Source organism: Ambystoma mexicanum, chromosome 1q (assembly GCF_040938575.1).
Source record: "Ambystoma mexicanum isolate Mex_15411 chromosome 1q, UKY_AmexF1_1, whole genome shotgun sequence".
NCBI lineage: Eukaryota > Metazoa > Chordata > Amphibia > Caudata > Ambystomatidae > Ambystoma > Ambystoma mexicanum.
Window position 1 is genome coordinate 507379487 of NC_090922.1, and position 13658 is coordinate 507393144.

Below are 13658 nucleotides of genomic sequence, written 5' to 3' on the forward strand. Positions count from 1 at the left end.
GTGCAAGGATATTATCCCAACTGAGGAAATAGTGTAAAAAGTTATTTGCCAACAAAAAGTTCCAAATGTCTCTGGTAGTTTTAAGAAATGAGCACATTTTCTCTCCAAAAAGAAACAATGTTGTAATATCCAGGGAAAGGCTCCTTTCTCATGGATTCGCCTTTTTCCACTTAACTAACTAGGATGTCATCTCCTTATTACATGGCTTTCTTGAAAGTTCACAACAGCACAAACAAAAGTTCCATATGCCAGGCAAAGTATTTCCCATTCCTGGCTTCTTTTTAGATTTTGCCAGGGTCCAAAACAATACTCTGTTAGCCAAGAGATGTGTCTTCCTTTCCCTGGCCCCTTTTACGTTTTCACAATAACGTAGCACAAAACTCTTTGGGCCTCACTATGATTTTGCCGTTGCAGAAAAAATGCTGGTAATTCCAGAACCAGCATTTTGTCTGAACCGGCAAAACACAGGTTTGCCAGTGGGGCCACAGATCTCCCAGCAGGCCTGACCTTCCGGTAGATCAGGCCCCTACCGTCAAAGAAATGCCCGAATCCCCGGTAATTCAGGCAATCCTATCCCATGGAGTCCTGTGGGACTCCATGGAATGGGAACTTACTGACGTCACCGCCGCCTGTAATACCGGGATATCGGGCAGTGGAAACGGTAAGGCAGTTTTGTTGGTAATACCGGCGGGATACTGGCAAAACTGTAATGATGGCCTTCTACCGTGCTGGGTCCCAGACCCTGTATTCTCTCAGATAAAGTTCACCTTAGCCTTTAGCTCTCATAAGTGTGCATGTCCCAGACTCGCCATACAGTTGTGTGCCAGCTTGGTGTACTCTCCTGCCAAGCATATAAATGTCTTTGTCTCCTTGGTTATCAGGGTGAGAGACCCTCTTATCCTCTGCTTCTCAAACGGGTGCGGGTCCCAGACTTGCAGTTCTCAATCATTACGACTTGGTTTAATCTCCTGTCAAGTATAGGATTCTATCTCTCTTGTGCTTGGGGTCCCAGACACTGTTACTTGACTCTACCCAGACTGGTAGTTCTTCATTGTGACAGCTTGGTTTACTCTCCTGCCAAGCATAGGATTCTGTCTCTTTTACGCTCAGGGTCCCAGACCCTCTTATTCGGCTATAATTATTATACGGTGGTGGGTCCCAGGCTAGCAGTATCTTCTCAGTGTTTCAGACCCTTTTATTCTGCATTCTGTCCTCGCACCTCCGCTTCCCCGACGTGTAGTACCTCTCGGCCTGCCTGCATACCTTTTTGTGCTGGTACACATCTTCTGAGCAGTGGGTGATCTCTGCGAGGATCCAGCAGCATTCAGGTGCTTCATTTCGTCGTTCTCGGCTTTGCGGTGTGCTTTGCTTCGCCAGGAGCGCTCCTGAGATCCTGGAACGTCCGGAAGGATGTTTGAGCTAGTATACGGGTATTCCTTACGTCCTGGACTGCGCCCGGTCCTTGTCCCTTCTCCGTGCACAACGTTCGACTCTCCCGACTTGCAGCCAGTGCAACAGCATCACTGGCAACTCCTGTCAGGGGGGCGGAGGTCCCTCACCTTGTTTCCCTCATCTATTTTGAATGAGTTTGTCCCATCAGTTTCAGCGGGAGACTAGACCGCTCCGCACAGTTCCCAGGATCAATCTTTCCATTCCTAGCCATCTTCTTCGTCCCAGTACTTGTATTACCAATAAATAGAAGGCCAGTTGGATTCCCTTGTGTGTTAGTTATTTTCTTAGAATACGGTTGGTTTGTTATACAGCAAAAGATATTAGCAATGTTTGTAACAAGAGAAGGAGGGTTTGGTTTTGGCCATGAGCAAGAGGGTGACAAAGCGAAAATATACTGTGTTCTCTGCGAATTGTCGTCCTTAATCCCATAAGGAGTTTCCTCTCCCATGTGATCCTCCCCCTGTGCACCACCCCCAGAGGGACTATTGTACTGTGGATGCACCACCCTGGCCCCATGAAAAAGGTCTCCCCTTAGTGGAGAAGGGACGACCTGCAGAGATTCGTCACAGTGCAGAAACACATGGGGCCTCATAACGACCCTGGCGCTAAGTGTTTAACGGCGCCGTAAAAGGCTGCGGCGCCGTTAAACACTTAGCGCCTTACTACGAGGTCCCTTTGCGGGACCCGACCTTAACGGCTAGTCTACACCAGCCTTTAAAGTAGGGACCCGCAAAGGGACTTTGGTGCTAAGTACGGTACCGTAGTTTGTGGTACCGTACTTAGCACCTTCCCCATTCCCATAGAGCCCTAGGTGGCAAAATGGGAATGGCGAAGGGCAATGGTTCAATGGGGAATTACCGCCCCGCCAACCTTGGAATGGGGTGGTAATTCCCCATTGAACCATGGCGGACGCGTTACAACACCGGCACCAACCATGGTGCGATAGCGCCATGGTTTAGCGCCGGTGTTGTAATGAGGGCCATGGTGCTTGTAACTATCCAAAATGGAGAGCTGAGGGATAGCTCTGCTTTCAGGGCACTGACCATGAAAGCTTCACGCAAAGTTGGCTTGATTCATATTATAATGTTTATTTTGAATTTGTTTCAAAAGTAACACCTATACAAAAACAATAGTGGAATGCATTATATAAATTATACAATGGAACTTTTCCAGTTAAGCATTCATATCCAAATCAGCAAAGCCACAGTAACACCACGAAGACCATAACTGGTAACTGGTACCTCACAGCCTCTGCCAGAAGATTGCTCTTAGTTACCTCTGTTAATCAGCTTAAGTAATCTACTGGCTTCATAACCTCTAACCAGTTGTCATAAACAGTTTTATGCCTTCACGTTAATATAAAAAAACAAATGTATTATACAACTAGTAAAATGTAATGTGAAAATATTGAACCCCACTTTTATGGCAAATATCTTAATTAGTGGGTTACTGGCCTACAGGGAACGCTGGAGATTTCCCGGTGGGCCTCTTAACGATGTGCCTCTTTAGTGTGAGTTGGTTGTTCCCTGGTTGGTTGTTCCTTGTATCCTCTTTCCCAGCCATCCCACTCTATTCCTTCCATCTCTCCTCAACCCATATATCCCCCTAACGCAAAGAATTTGTTAAAAAAGCTTCCATAGTATGCCATAGCAATAAACTGACATGCGTTTGTTAAAGGTGAGAAACATTCAACTACTTTTTTATTTCTACATAGGGACACGTGCTTCAAAATACACTATTTCCAACCTTGGGCCTCATTACGAGTTTGGAGGTAGCCATGCCCTTAATAAGGGCATGACTGCCTCCAAACTCGGGTCCGGGTTCCCTGAATGTGGAAATACTGGGCCATTCCCACCTTGGATGGCCTGGTATTTCCCCATTGAGGGAACCCGGACCATCCCCATTGAGCCCCCATAGGGCTCAATGGGAATGGGGAGCATGCTAACAACGGGCCCGTTAATTACGGGCTCGTTGTTAGCATGCGGCGCCGCTCGCGGGACCCTCTAAGGACGTCTGGTGAAACCAGGCATCCAGAGCGGGGTCCCGGGAGTGGACCTCGTAATAGGGCGGTAAGGGATTAACGGCGCCGGCACCTTTACCGGCGCCGTTAACCCCTTTCTGCCCACCTCGTAATGAGGCCCCTTGTTTCCAGTTTTCTTTGGGTGGAGAACCTCCCGAGCCTGATTTGGAGGGGTTTGGTGTGCCTGCTACATTTGTTTGCATGGTGTAATATGGGGCCACTTTGAAAAACATTTCCATTGCCGCTTTCTGTTCCTAGTCCACCCCTGATCTTCATAAATAGTGTGTCCTTCTACAATGGTTGTTGCCCGATTCCTCCCTCCCCAAGCACTAAAATAGCAGGTGTTAGTATTATCCAATTAATGGTACAGAATTGAGGCAACTCGGAAGGGTGAAAAGCTAAGTCAGCCATGCCACAGTATTCGAACTTGTGAAAAGCAGACTGGTACCATGTCAGAGAACAGCATTTTACTCGCCATCTGACCAAGGATATTATGTCGCAGGAAGCTTTCCAGTGAAGTATAAACTGCACTACTAGTACGTGAAGGCAGAGCATTCTCCGGTTTGTGTTAATGTGCCACCTGTGCAAGAGTACCTGATTTCTTTATCTTTCGTTAGGCCGTCAGAAAAGGTTGAACCGCATAACTTGCGTCAGGCTCGTTAAGCATCTGTAGAAACAGAAGGTCTTGTAGTTTATGAAGCCATAGCTTAAAGCGCATTCAATCGATTTTCTTGCCTTCCCGCTTTTTTACAATACTGATAGTTTGGTAGAAAAGGCGACCAAAAAAGTCTCTGTGCCCACCAACCAATGCCAAGTTTCCTTCCTACCATGATCCATAAGCATTTAGGAGGAAACAGAGGTGCTTTTAATCTGTGGCCTTTCTACGTATCTATTCTTGCCTAATTTACTATTGCTTTTAACATTGGTTTTATTGTGGAATGCATATGTGTGGGTGCTCCTTTCCCAGCAAATATCCTATGTGCTTTTTATTGGGTGCAGTGCTCCAGATAAGATCTTGAGATGGGAGTATTTTATCCCCCCATTTGTAAACTTTGAGAGTAAATGCAATTTCAAGGACGTAAACATTAATGTTCTCCTTCGCAAGACAGTAAAAAAGACGACGCTTGTAAAAAAAGTTAACTGTATGGACACAATGTTCTCACGCGACAGCAGTACACAATGTGACCGAAAAGCAGGTTTTGCTCACAATTAATAGATAAAGTATAGAGTGCAGTAGGACACGCACCCTCTCACCAGTGCAAAAGATGAGAACACACACTCTGAGCTTCCCTTGCATGTAACGAATCTCATGTCAGATGCTGGCTGGGCCGTTAGCCTTGCACCCTTCAGAGGTTGGTAAATGATTGACTGAGGCAATAATAAGCACAGTGCTTAGAAGTTGAAGGAAGACTGCATGAACCACTACATACAGTTAAATACCTGTCTCGCTTACCTTTACTGGGATATGTCTTGCTTAGTTGTATTCCAGTTACAAATGTAACCATCATTTTTGTTTGTTTTGTCACAGGGCTCGCATAGGTTGGAGAGTCAGGGTTTGGATGTTTTCATTGTAGTCTTGAAGTTCTGAAAGAGGCTGTGAAACCTGTGAAATCACTCAAACCTGAACAAGGGCCCTGCTGCCGCTGACATTTATAGTACCATTTACCACATTGGCTCCAGGTTAAGGTTGTTAGATGTTTAAACTAGACATTCCATACCCGCCCATGCATCAGATAAGGTTTTGAGGTATTTTGCACACTTTTTATAATTAGAGTGTACATTAAATTCTAAGTGTAAAAGGGATTTACCTGCAAAATGTATGCGACAGGCAACCAAAACATGAATAAACTTGAAAATAATAGAACACAATCAGAAAGAAAACAGTTGTGTAGCAAAGATGTCTGGCTTTAAACAATGCATTATATTTACGGAAAGCCTTCTCTTACACACTCATGTGTATGGACACACCATATAGATGCAACCTGATGATAAATGCACACAACGCCAGAACTCAGAAAAATATTTTAGTGCAATTCAAGAATGGAGTATTACATAAAAAATGCGATTTCTTTGTTACAAAGCATACTTCCCAATTGTTACTAAGTGTACAATCTAGTTACTGGCAGGGCCCTAACATGCAAGCAAAATGCCTGCACATTGCTCTCCATGAGTATCTAGATACAAAACACAGCAGAACTTAAACAAAAGGAACCATTTGTTATCTCACTGTCTGCTGTGTCTTTCAGAAAAGTTTGTTGAACAAAGTTAAGAGAGCAAATGTGTCGTTTTAAAACTGCTGGCACCACGCGCCTGCGATTTTGTCCAGACAGATAACAATCAACATGCTCCGGTTTCGGTCAAGTCACCTGCCCTCTGCTCTCCAATAGTGCATAAATAAATACGCACACAAAGATAAAACTGGTCCTATTTGCAGGATTTTAATGCATAAAAAGGCTGGGTACAACGCATATCTGGAGGCCTGATGGGGTGTGTGTTTGTTTTTTTCACTTTCTTTTCCGGGCTGTGTCTGATGGTCGGACTTCTTCGCTCTAGTCTTTTCCCAACTTTAACTATCATGCTTTGCTGCAGCGCACAGCGTGTCACCTGATTTCTTTGGTGTGCACTTATGTGGTGAACACGTGCCTGCGGCGCACCAAAGACACACTAAAGGCAAGCCTGTCTGGGCGCATCCAGGTAACGGCCAGCTTAGGGACAAGGGATATAAATTATGCGACTATGCAACTTCCAGGTAACGATGTGAAGTTGGATGATGCTTGGCGCTCATGCAATCGTCTAACGTTTTGTTAGCTGGCGCCGTCTGCTACTGCTTGCCCTCCTAACTTGGGGAAAAACCTGTTAGTCATTTCTCTGCTTAATGAGGCAACCTCCTCGCAGCCAGTTCTTTATGGCTTATTATGTAATGCTCGATCCCTTACAGCTCATTGTTTGGATATCTGGGATCTTTTATCGTCCCATGAACCGGTCCTTTTATGCGTTACTGAAACCTGGCTATTAGAAACCACTACACCAGACATTATTCAAGCACTCTCCCCCTACCCCCACACCATGATTCATGTTGTTTGTAAATCACTGCGTCCTGTCGGAGGGGTTGCTATCATTTTTAAACGCCATCTTCAATGTACTGAAATAATTATATTCTCTTAGCTAAGGGAAACAGTACATTTTCTTATATATCGTCCTCCAAAATTGGACTCTTCATTTGTAATTATTTTCCTTGATTACATTTCCACACTTGCCTTGAACTATCTGCAATGAATTGTTATGGGGGACTTTAATCTTAGGTTTGATGATCCTCTAAACACTCATTTATCAAAATTGTAAACGGCCATGGCTGACCACCAATTTACTGAACTGGCAGAAGGCCCTACACATTCAAAAGGCCATATGTTGGATTACATTTTTTTTAAAATCGTGGCAACATTACTACCTATGCTCCTTACCCTGTACTTTGGTATTACCATGCCATTGTCCCACTCACTCACTTACTTTATTGCCACCAATGCTCCTGTATCGTGTCCACTGGTTCATAAACTGTGTGATTGGAAGCCTGTAGAGCCCTCAGAACTGTCAAGATATATTGAAGATCAATTCATGAACTTACCCCTTTAATTCAATATTTACTTAAAACCTCTGATGACCATCATTCGTTTTTTTAGCTGCTTCTTCTACTCATACGCAGACAATACACAGTTCATCTTTCATATTGATCAGAACCCTACTGAGTTGGCCTCATGTCTCAGAAACTGCTTATCTACAAATATCCAATAGGTGAGACAAAATTGGCTTAAGTTAAATGGGGATAAGACCAAGGATTTAGTCGTCGGCTAAACATCTCTGGACTCTGGCTTTTTGGCCAGCAGAACTTGGCCCTCTACCTACCATGGTCAAATCTGTAAAACATGTCAGTATTAAAATCTCAGAGTCTTTGTCTCCTACACTTCAGATCAGTTCCAGAGGTAGTGCTGACTATCTGAAATTAAAAACTTTGAGGAACATACTTCCCTTCTTACCTTCTGAATTACATGCCCCCTTGATCTTGGCCTCTATCCCTAGAGAAATTGAATGTGGTAACGTTACTTTAATAAGATCAGCCTGTGAGAAACCTGAATGTGTCTCACCCGCTAGTCCCCGAAGATCTGTCATCCAGGTAGCCAGGACTCAAAATAAATATTGCCAGTCCTTACCGCTGTGCTATAAAATAGTACAGGATAATGTTCACAAAAAGAAAGAAGTGTTCACAAAATAAGTCAGGATGTTTAGGGCTTTGGCCTCCCTTCCCCACGTTTTTAGCATGGGACAAGGCGGATCACTCAAGCACATCACACTCATGGGCTTCTTCAGCACGAGGTCACAGTTCCTTTTACCAGCATCAGGGCCTTCTGTGCCCAAGTCTCTTTTAGTCAAAGTCTCTTGCTTCAGAGGGCCTGATGCACCAAAAACAACAAAGAAACGTTCCATTAACATATCCAAATCGGGGTGCTTCAGTCTTCGCCCGGGATCCCCCTTAACCGGGCTCAGATCCTTCTTTCACAGTTAGTCTTCCTGCGCTGGGTTCGGACCAACTTTAATTTGCAGGCATCCCTCAGTCGGGTTCACAATTGCCACAACAATATCTTCACAAGTGAGTTTTACTATTCACCCCGGATCCCCCTCTTCTGGGCTCAGATCCTCTTTTTATTCATTAGTCCCCCTCTTCTGGGCTCAGACCAATTTCAGTTCATAGACAATCGAAGGCTTTCGAATGTGCATGGGATTTAACTTAACCCGCTGCAGGACCACTTCGATTGCACCATTAAATATTTACATGTTCCGGAGGTACCGAACAGAGACCTTCAAGTGAGCACCCACGTAACACCGGACCACTCTGTATCTGGTACCTAACTTTCTTTCATAAAGTTCAATCGCACACAAGCTCTTTGTTCATACAGTGTTGCTGCCTGCAACCTTCAGCATAACACAGTCTGGACTGCAATCAGTTTCTCCCGACTCACCGGCTGTGTTGAACTCATTGGCGTTGCTTTGCTATCACAGTCAAGGAAAGCACGACGGTGGCAACCGCTTCTCCCCGCCTTGGCCATCAATGCCGGAGAGCCCTGTGTACCTTTGACACACGCTACACCATTCGTCAGCTGTGATTCCTGCCCGGAAGAGGGGGGATGCGGGGTGAACAGTAAAACTCACCCGTGAGTGCAAGGATACCCTGCGCTCTAAAAGTCTATTAACATAACATACCATACCATGATCCATTTGCTTCGTATCCGTGGTAAACTGGACTGAGATTTCTCAATGGGTCTCTGCACCATGGGCCTCTTTTGTGTGGGTACCATGCTGTTTTGCTCCTCTTGCCCTCTCTCCTATGCACGCCAACACCCTCCTTCCATTTCTTCATATGCTGCTGATCTCTTTGAAGTAAATAATTTGTTACAAAGCTTCCAGTATGTAATTGCTACTCTTCAGGTTTTGTTTGTTTGTGGGGCCAAATGTGCATTAAATGTCACTTTCTGGGCTAAAGGTTGGGCTTGCTCACTTGGTGTAATATGGGACAACTTTTAAAAGCATTTCCAGAGCCACTTCTGGTTCCCAGTCCAACCCTGCTTCATATGATTTTTTTGTGTTTTCCTCGTTCACTTGGGGTTATACCCTGAATATTGGATTGGAGAACAGTTAATATTTTCTTACAGTGAGGGATCAGCAAGCTTTTTAGGAAGTCCCCATGACTTCACCTTAAACTGATGTTTTAATTGTGACTTTTGCCATTGCTCAGTACTTTCTGTTCTGTTTATTTTTCAGAGCCATGTCCTGTCAAGAGATGTTTGATGATGTGCTGGACGTGCTGAAGGCCCACCACCAAGAGAGCGGCTTTTCAGATGGCGTGTCCCAGGTTGAGGCATTGCAGACCTCCTCTAAAGCTCTCCGATTCAGCATTGCTGTAATCGGGGAGCAAGAAGTGGGCAAGACCACGCTGATTGATGCTCTGCGTGGCCACGAGGTGGTGTACATCGAAAGCCACTTGCCTTCATTCTTCAGCAGCAGTATCGAAACCTCTGGACCAAAGGGACATGTGTATCCAACATTCCCTAACACTGTAATCTGGGATCTGCCAGCGTACAGCCCAACTGAGAAGCCTGCTGTGTATCTCGACAGCATCAACTTCCATAACTACAACATCTTGATGCTTTGTGTGGCAAGCTCTCTGACGGAGAGCGACCTGCAGCTCCTAAAGACCATCAAGCAAAAGGGTAAGGGCTGGTATGTGGTGCGTACCAAGGTGGACCTGGCAGTACACACCTGCAAGCGACGCAAGAGGACTCGTTACTGCCTGCGGGACACCCTGGAAGAGCTTCGGAAGGGGTGTACAGAAGGACTAGAAAAGGCAGGCTTGGGCTCGGATAAAGTATTTCTAGTGTCGGGACTGGAGCTTGAGAAATATGATTTTGCCATGCTGGATGATGCCCTAGAAAGTGAAATCCTTAACATGAAACGGTAAGCATGTTCGTCAAGCTTTCATGCTGCAGGGCTACCAGATGGGTGTGTGTGTGTGGGAGGAGTGGAATGGTCTTGCCCCGCATTTAAGATTCTCAAGAAATTCTTGATTCAAACATAGAACCCTCAGAGTCGTATACATTGAGGTGGTGGAGGGCTGATGTTATAGAAGGGTGTTGAGCATGCAGGAATGGTTGGGAACCAATAGCAGGCTGGTATATATGGAAGCTAGGACCATATACAGGAGGCTGGAACCTCCGGACTGGAGGGGCCTTACATGTGACAGATTCTAATGGCCCCATAGGGGCACTGGCCTGCCAGGAAATCAGAGGTGTCCGCCTACGATTACAAATAATGAAAACGCGCGGGGTACTTGTTAGCTGAATTGCAGGACGGAATGTACAAGGTCCCCTTATGCATTGTGGTTCTTATTGTCAGCTGGCATGTACTAGCTCGCAATTACTATTAGCACATCATGGGAAAAGAGTGAGAGATTATGAGATGCAGGTGTTTTTTTATGATGGCGTGGCATGTCCTAGGGAGGATTGAAAGAGCAGGTGTAATTTGGTGACAATTGGGTGTGTTCAGAAGCAAAGCAGATCTGATTGGAAACTGTCATGTCAGATAGTAGGAACACCTCCTGTCTTTCTTTCAAAAGTACTGCTTGGTGTCTAATATAGTGGTATCTCGTTTCAGAAACAATGATTGGAGTGTGGAAGAATTCAAGTGGTGCAGCAAGAAGAAGCTTCAGGAGTTCTACATGGAATGCGATGCTGGCGGGTTGGGGGATCTACCTATTCTCCTTCAATCTGCCCTTGACACTCCCATCAACATCCGGCTGGACATTGCTGTTATTGGGGAAGTGGGCTCTGGCAAATCTGCCTTTGTCAATGCTCTTCGAGACCTGATGCTAAATGAAGGAGAGGAGGCTCAGACTGGGGTTATCGAGACCACACAGAAGCCCGCGGCATTCCCACTCCTGGAAGTGCCGAACGTTTACATCTGGGATCTCCCGGGGTTCGGTACATCAGAGCTGCCTATCAAGCTTTTTCTGAAGCACCTTGACTTAGATCAATACGACTTTTTTATCATTGTGGCCTCTGAGCGTTATAAGTATTCCCACAGTTGTTTGGTAAAGGCCATTAACATGATGGGAAAAAAGTTCTTCTTTGTCCGGAGTAAGATTGATTCTGACCTGGAGGCCAGCCAGAAGCAAAGGGGCCGTGCAGCCTCCCCCAATTCAGATGAGCTGCTGGAGAAGGTCCGACAAAGCTACTTTGATGTGCTCAAGAAAGAAGAGGATGCCAAGCCAGAGGTGTTTCTGGTATCCAGCCTGGACCATCACAAGTTTGAAATGCCCCAGTTACGAGAGGCATTGGGGAAGGTTATTCCAGACCTCAAGAGGCAGGCACTGCTGCATTCTCTCCCTGCACTTATCCATCAAGTTGTGCGTTGCAAGAGGAAGAAGCTGGTGAAGGGCATCTGTGGAAAGGCCTTGCAGACCTGCCTTTATGCCATTGAAAAGCCTGGCCATGAAGCCATTGATACCTTGGTTTCCACACTTTCCAACTATGCTACAGACCTAGGCCTAGATGAGGACAGCCAGCAGCGGGTGGCCCAGGCCACTGGGAAATGCCCAGAAAACCTGCAAGCCGAGATACGATGCCCACTGGTGAAGAATATCAACCTCGATGAAATCCTGAAGCTAGTGTCCACTCCTCTTCCCATTTCATCCCGAGTTTGGAACTACATACCTTACATGGGGAAGGTCACTCCAGCTGGGATCTCTCTTGAGCTCACCTATGACCTGCTTAAGAGCACAGCCTGGCAGATGTCAGAGGATGCTGAGCGTCTGCTGCGCAAAGCCTATGACATCAGCTAATTAGAAGAAGGCACATGGACTCTTATCTGAGGTCCCAGCACTAAACCATTGACTTATACATCAATTTATTAGTATCATTCAACCCATTCACAGCCATTGACTCTTCAGCATTCCACAAATTGAACCCCAAAAACGTAAATTTCTGCTAATTTTTTGGAGAATTTTAGATTCAGTGGTAGACAGTAAATACGTTTACTGGAGAGTGCCAGAAATTATATAGTTTGCCGAAAATATTTGTATTGGCTATCAGTTTCCACATGTAAGAATTTGGCCCCAAGATTTCACTTTTATGCCACTAGCTAGCCCCATACCTCCTTTAAAAAGGATAAAGTAATCAAATATGTTGATACAATAATGGCAAATAGCCCTGCAACTCATGTAAGAATACCACTTTGTCCATGATGTGCACATGTGTTGAGTCAGAGAAAAACGTGTTATATTATTCTTTTGGGATGTCTGCATTGCACACACCAAAATATTTATTTTAAGACTATCAACAATATTACCAAGCTTTTGGTATGCCTAACAAAACCTTTATTTTAAAACTCACTGCATTCAGAGATTTGTCTGCCCCGCTATGTTGAAATTTGAGCCTGACAGTTATGTGGAGGTGTAGTAACAGGAGAGCTGGCATCTGTGAGCTGGTGCACAGGCCTGGCCCGCTCCTTCAGATTTCAAGGGGTCTTCATCGTGAGTGTGGTCTGGTGGTTTCTCCTCATCCACATGCTTGCCATTGTGTCCGCTGATCGGTTAGACCTGATATAGAACTTAGCCGTTGCAGAATGCAGAATGTACATCCTATGTGATCAATGCCCTTTGTTGGAAAGGTTTTCTGAGAAACAGTTTTTAGGAATAATCCAGTCACTAAATACCAAGAGGGGTCCACTGAAAATTTGGGAGAGAAACATCAAACGCGCATTAGTGAAAAAGCAACACCTAGTGAGAAGTTACAATATGAAACTGGAATCGGTGCACCCAGTGTACAATCAGAGTACAGCACTGGCTGCGGTGACTGCCAATGGGTAATGAAATTATAGCATTGATAACAGTGACTATCGTGGCTGGGGAAATTATTAGGGTGCCAGCAGCAACACCAACCAAGCTATATAAGTGTAGCCTTAGATGCCAACAGTCAGATCATGTGTTTGGCGGTAATGTCGCAGATACACTGGCAACAGTATGACATTGTGTGGTTCCTGTATTTCATGCTCCAGCCCAGGGTGCTGTCGTATGGGAGTGAAGACTGAGGCCTACTTACTCCATGGAGGGCAGTGGCCCTGTGCTTTGAAGTTTCAGCTTACATCATGCTTGTGAAGACCCACTGATGTAAATAAGCAAGGCTCTTTAAAGAGCAATTGCGAAGAAAAAACAATCTTTAATAGCTAATAATTTGGTGATGTTGGGTCAATTCGTTAAAATTGTTTGAATGTAAACAATATTGCTTTTTGTAAATTATTATCATCCTAGCAACTAATACAAATAAAGTATTTGTGTGTCAGGAGTATAACATTTGTTTTTAACCTGCCGCCTAAGGTGCCTGAGCTATGGGCAGCCAGTCCCCACCATAGAAGGCCTTCATAAACGGGTGAATTACGGAAGGAGGTGAGTCACAGCACAAGGTAAGTCATAGAACAAGGTGAGCCACCATTACAGTCGGAGAAACTGGCCCTTATTTGATAGAGGACCAGCCTATCAGGAAGTTCAGAGATTTCCCAACAACCCAAGGCTTCTGAAACAAAGGTGGGGCAGAGTCCATCGTTTGCCAGTACCTCTGAAATGCTGATAGGCCTGGAGCGGGGT

General features: G+C 45.2%; 1 protein-coding gene across 1 annotated transcript in view; it reads left to right on the forward strand.

Annotated features, from left to right (window-relative positions):
* The window catches only part of LOC138530059 (interferon-inducible GTPase 5-like), a 122778-nt gene extending 109419 nt beyond the window's left edge, over positions 1-13359 (forward strand). Inside the window, exons 2-3 of the mRNA XM_069640880.1 lie at positions 9284-9976; positions 10673-13359. Coding sequence (XP_069496981.1) covers positions 9284-9976; positions 10673-11858 — 1879 coding nt within the window. The 3' untranslated portion in view covers positions 11859-13359. The remainder of the gene's footprint in view (positions 1-9283; positions 9977-10672) is intronic.
* The last annotated feature ends 299 nt before the right edge of the window (positions 13360-13658 follow it).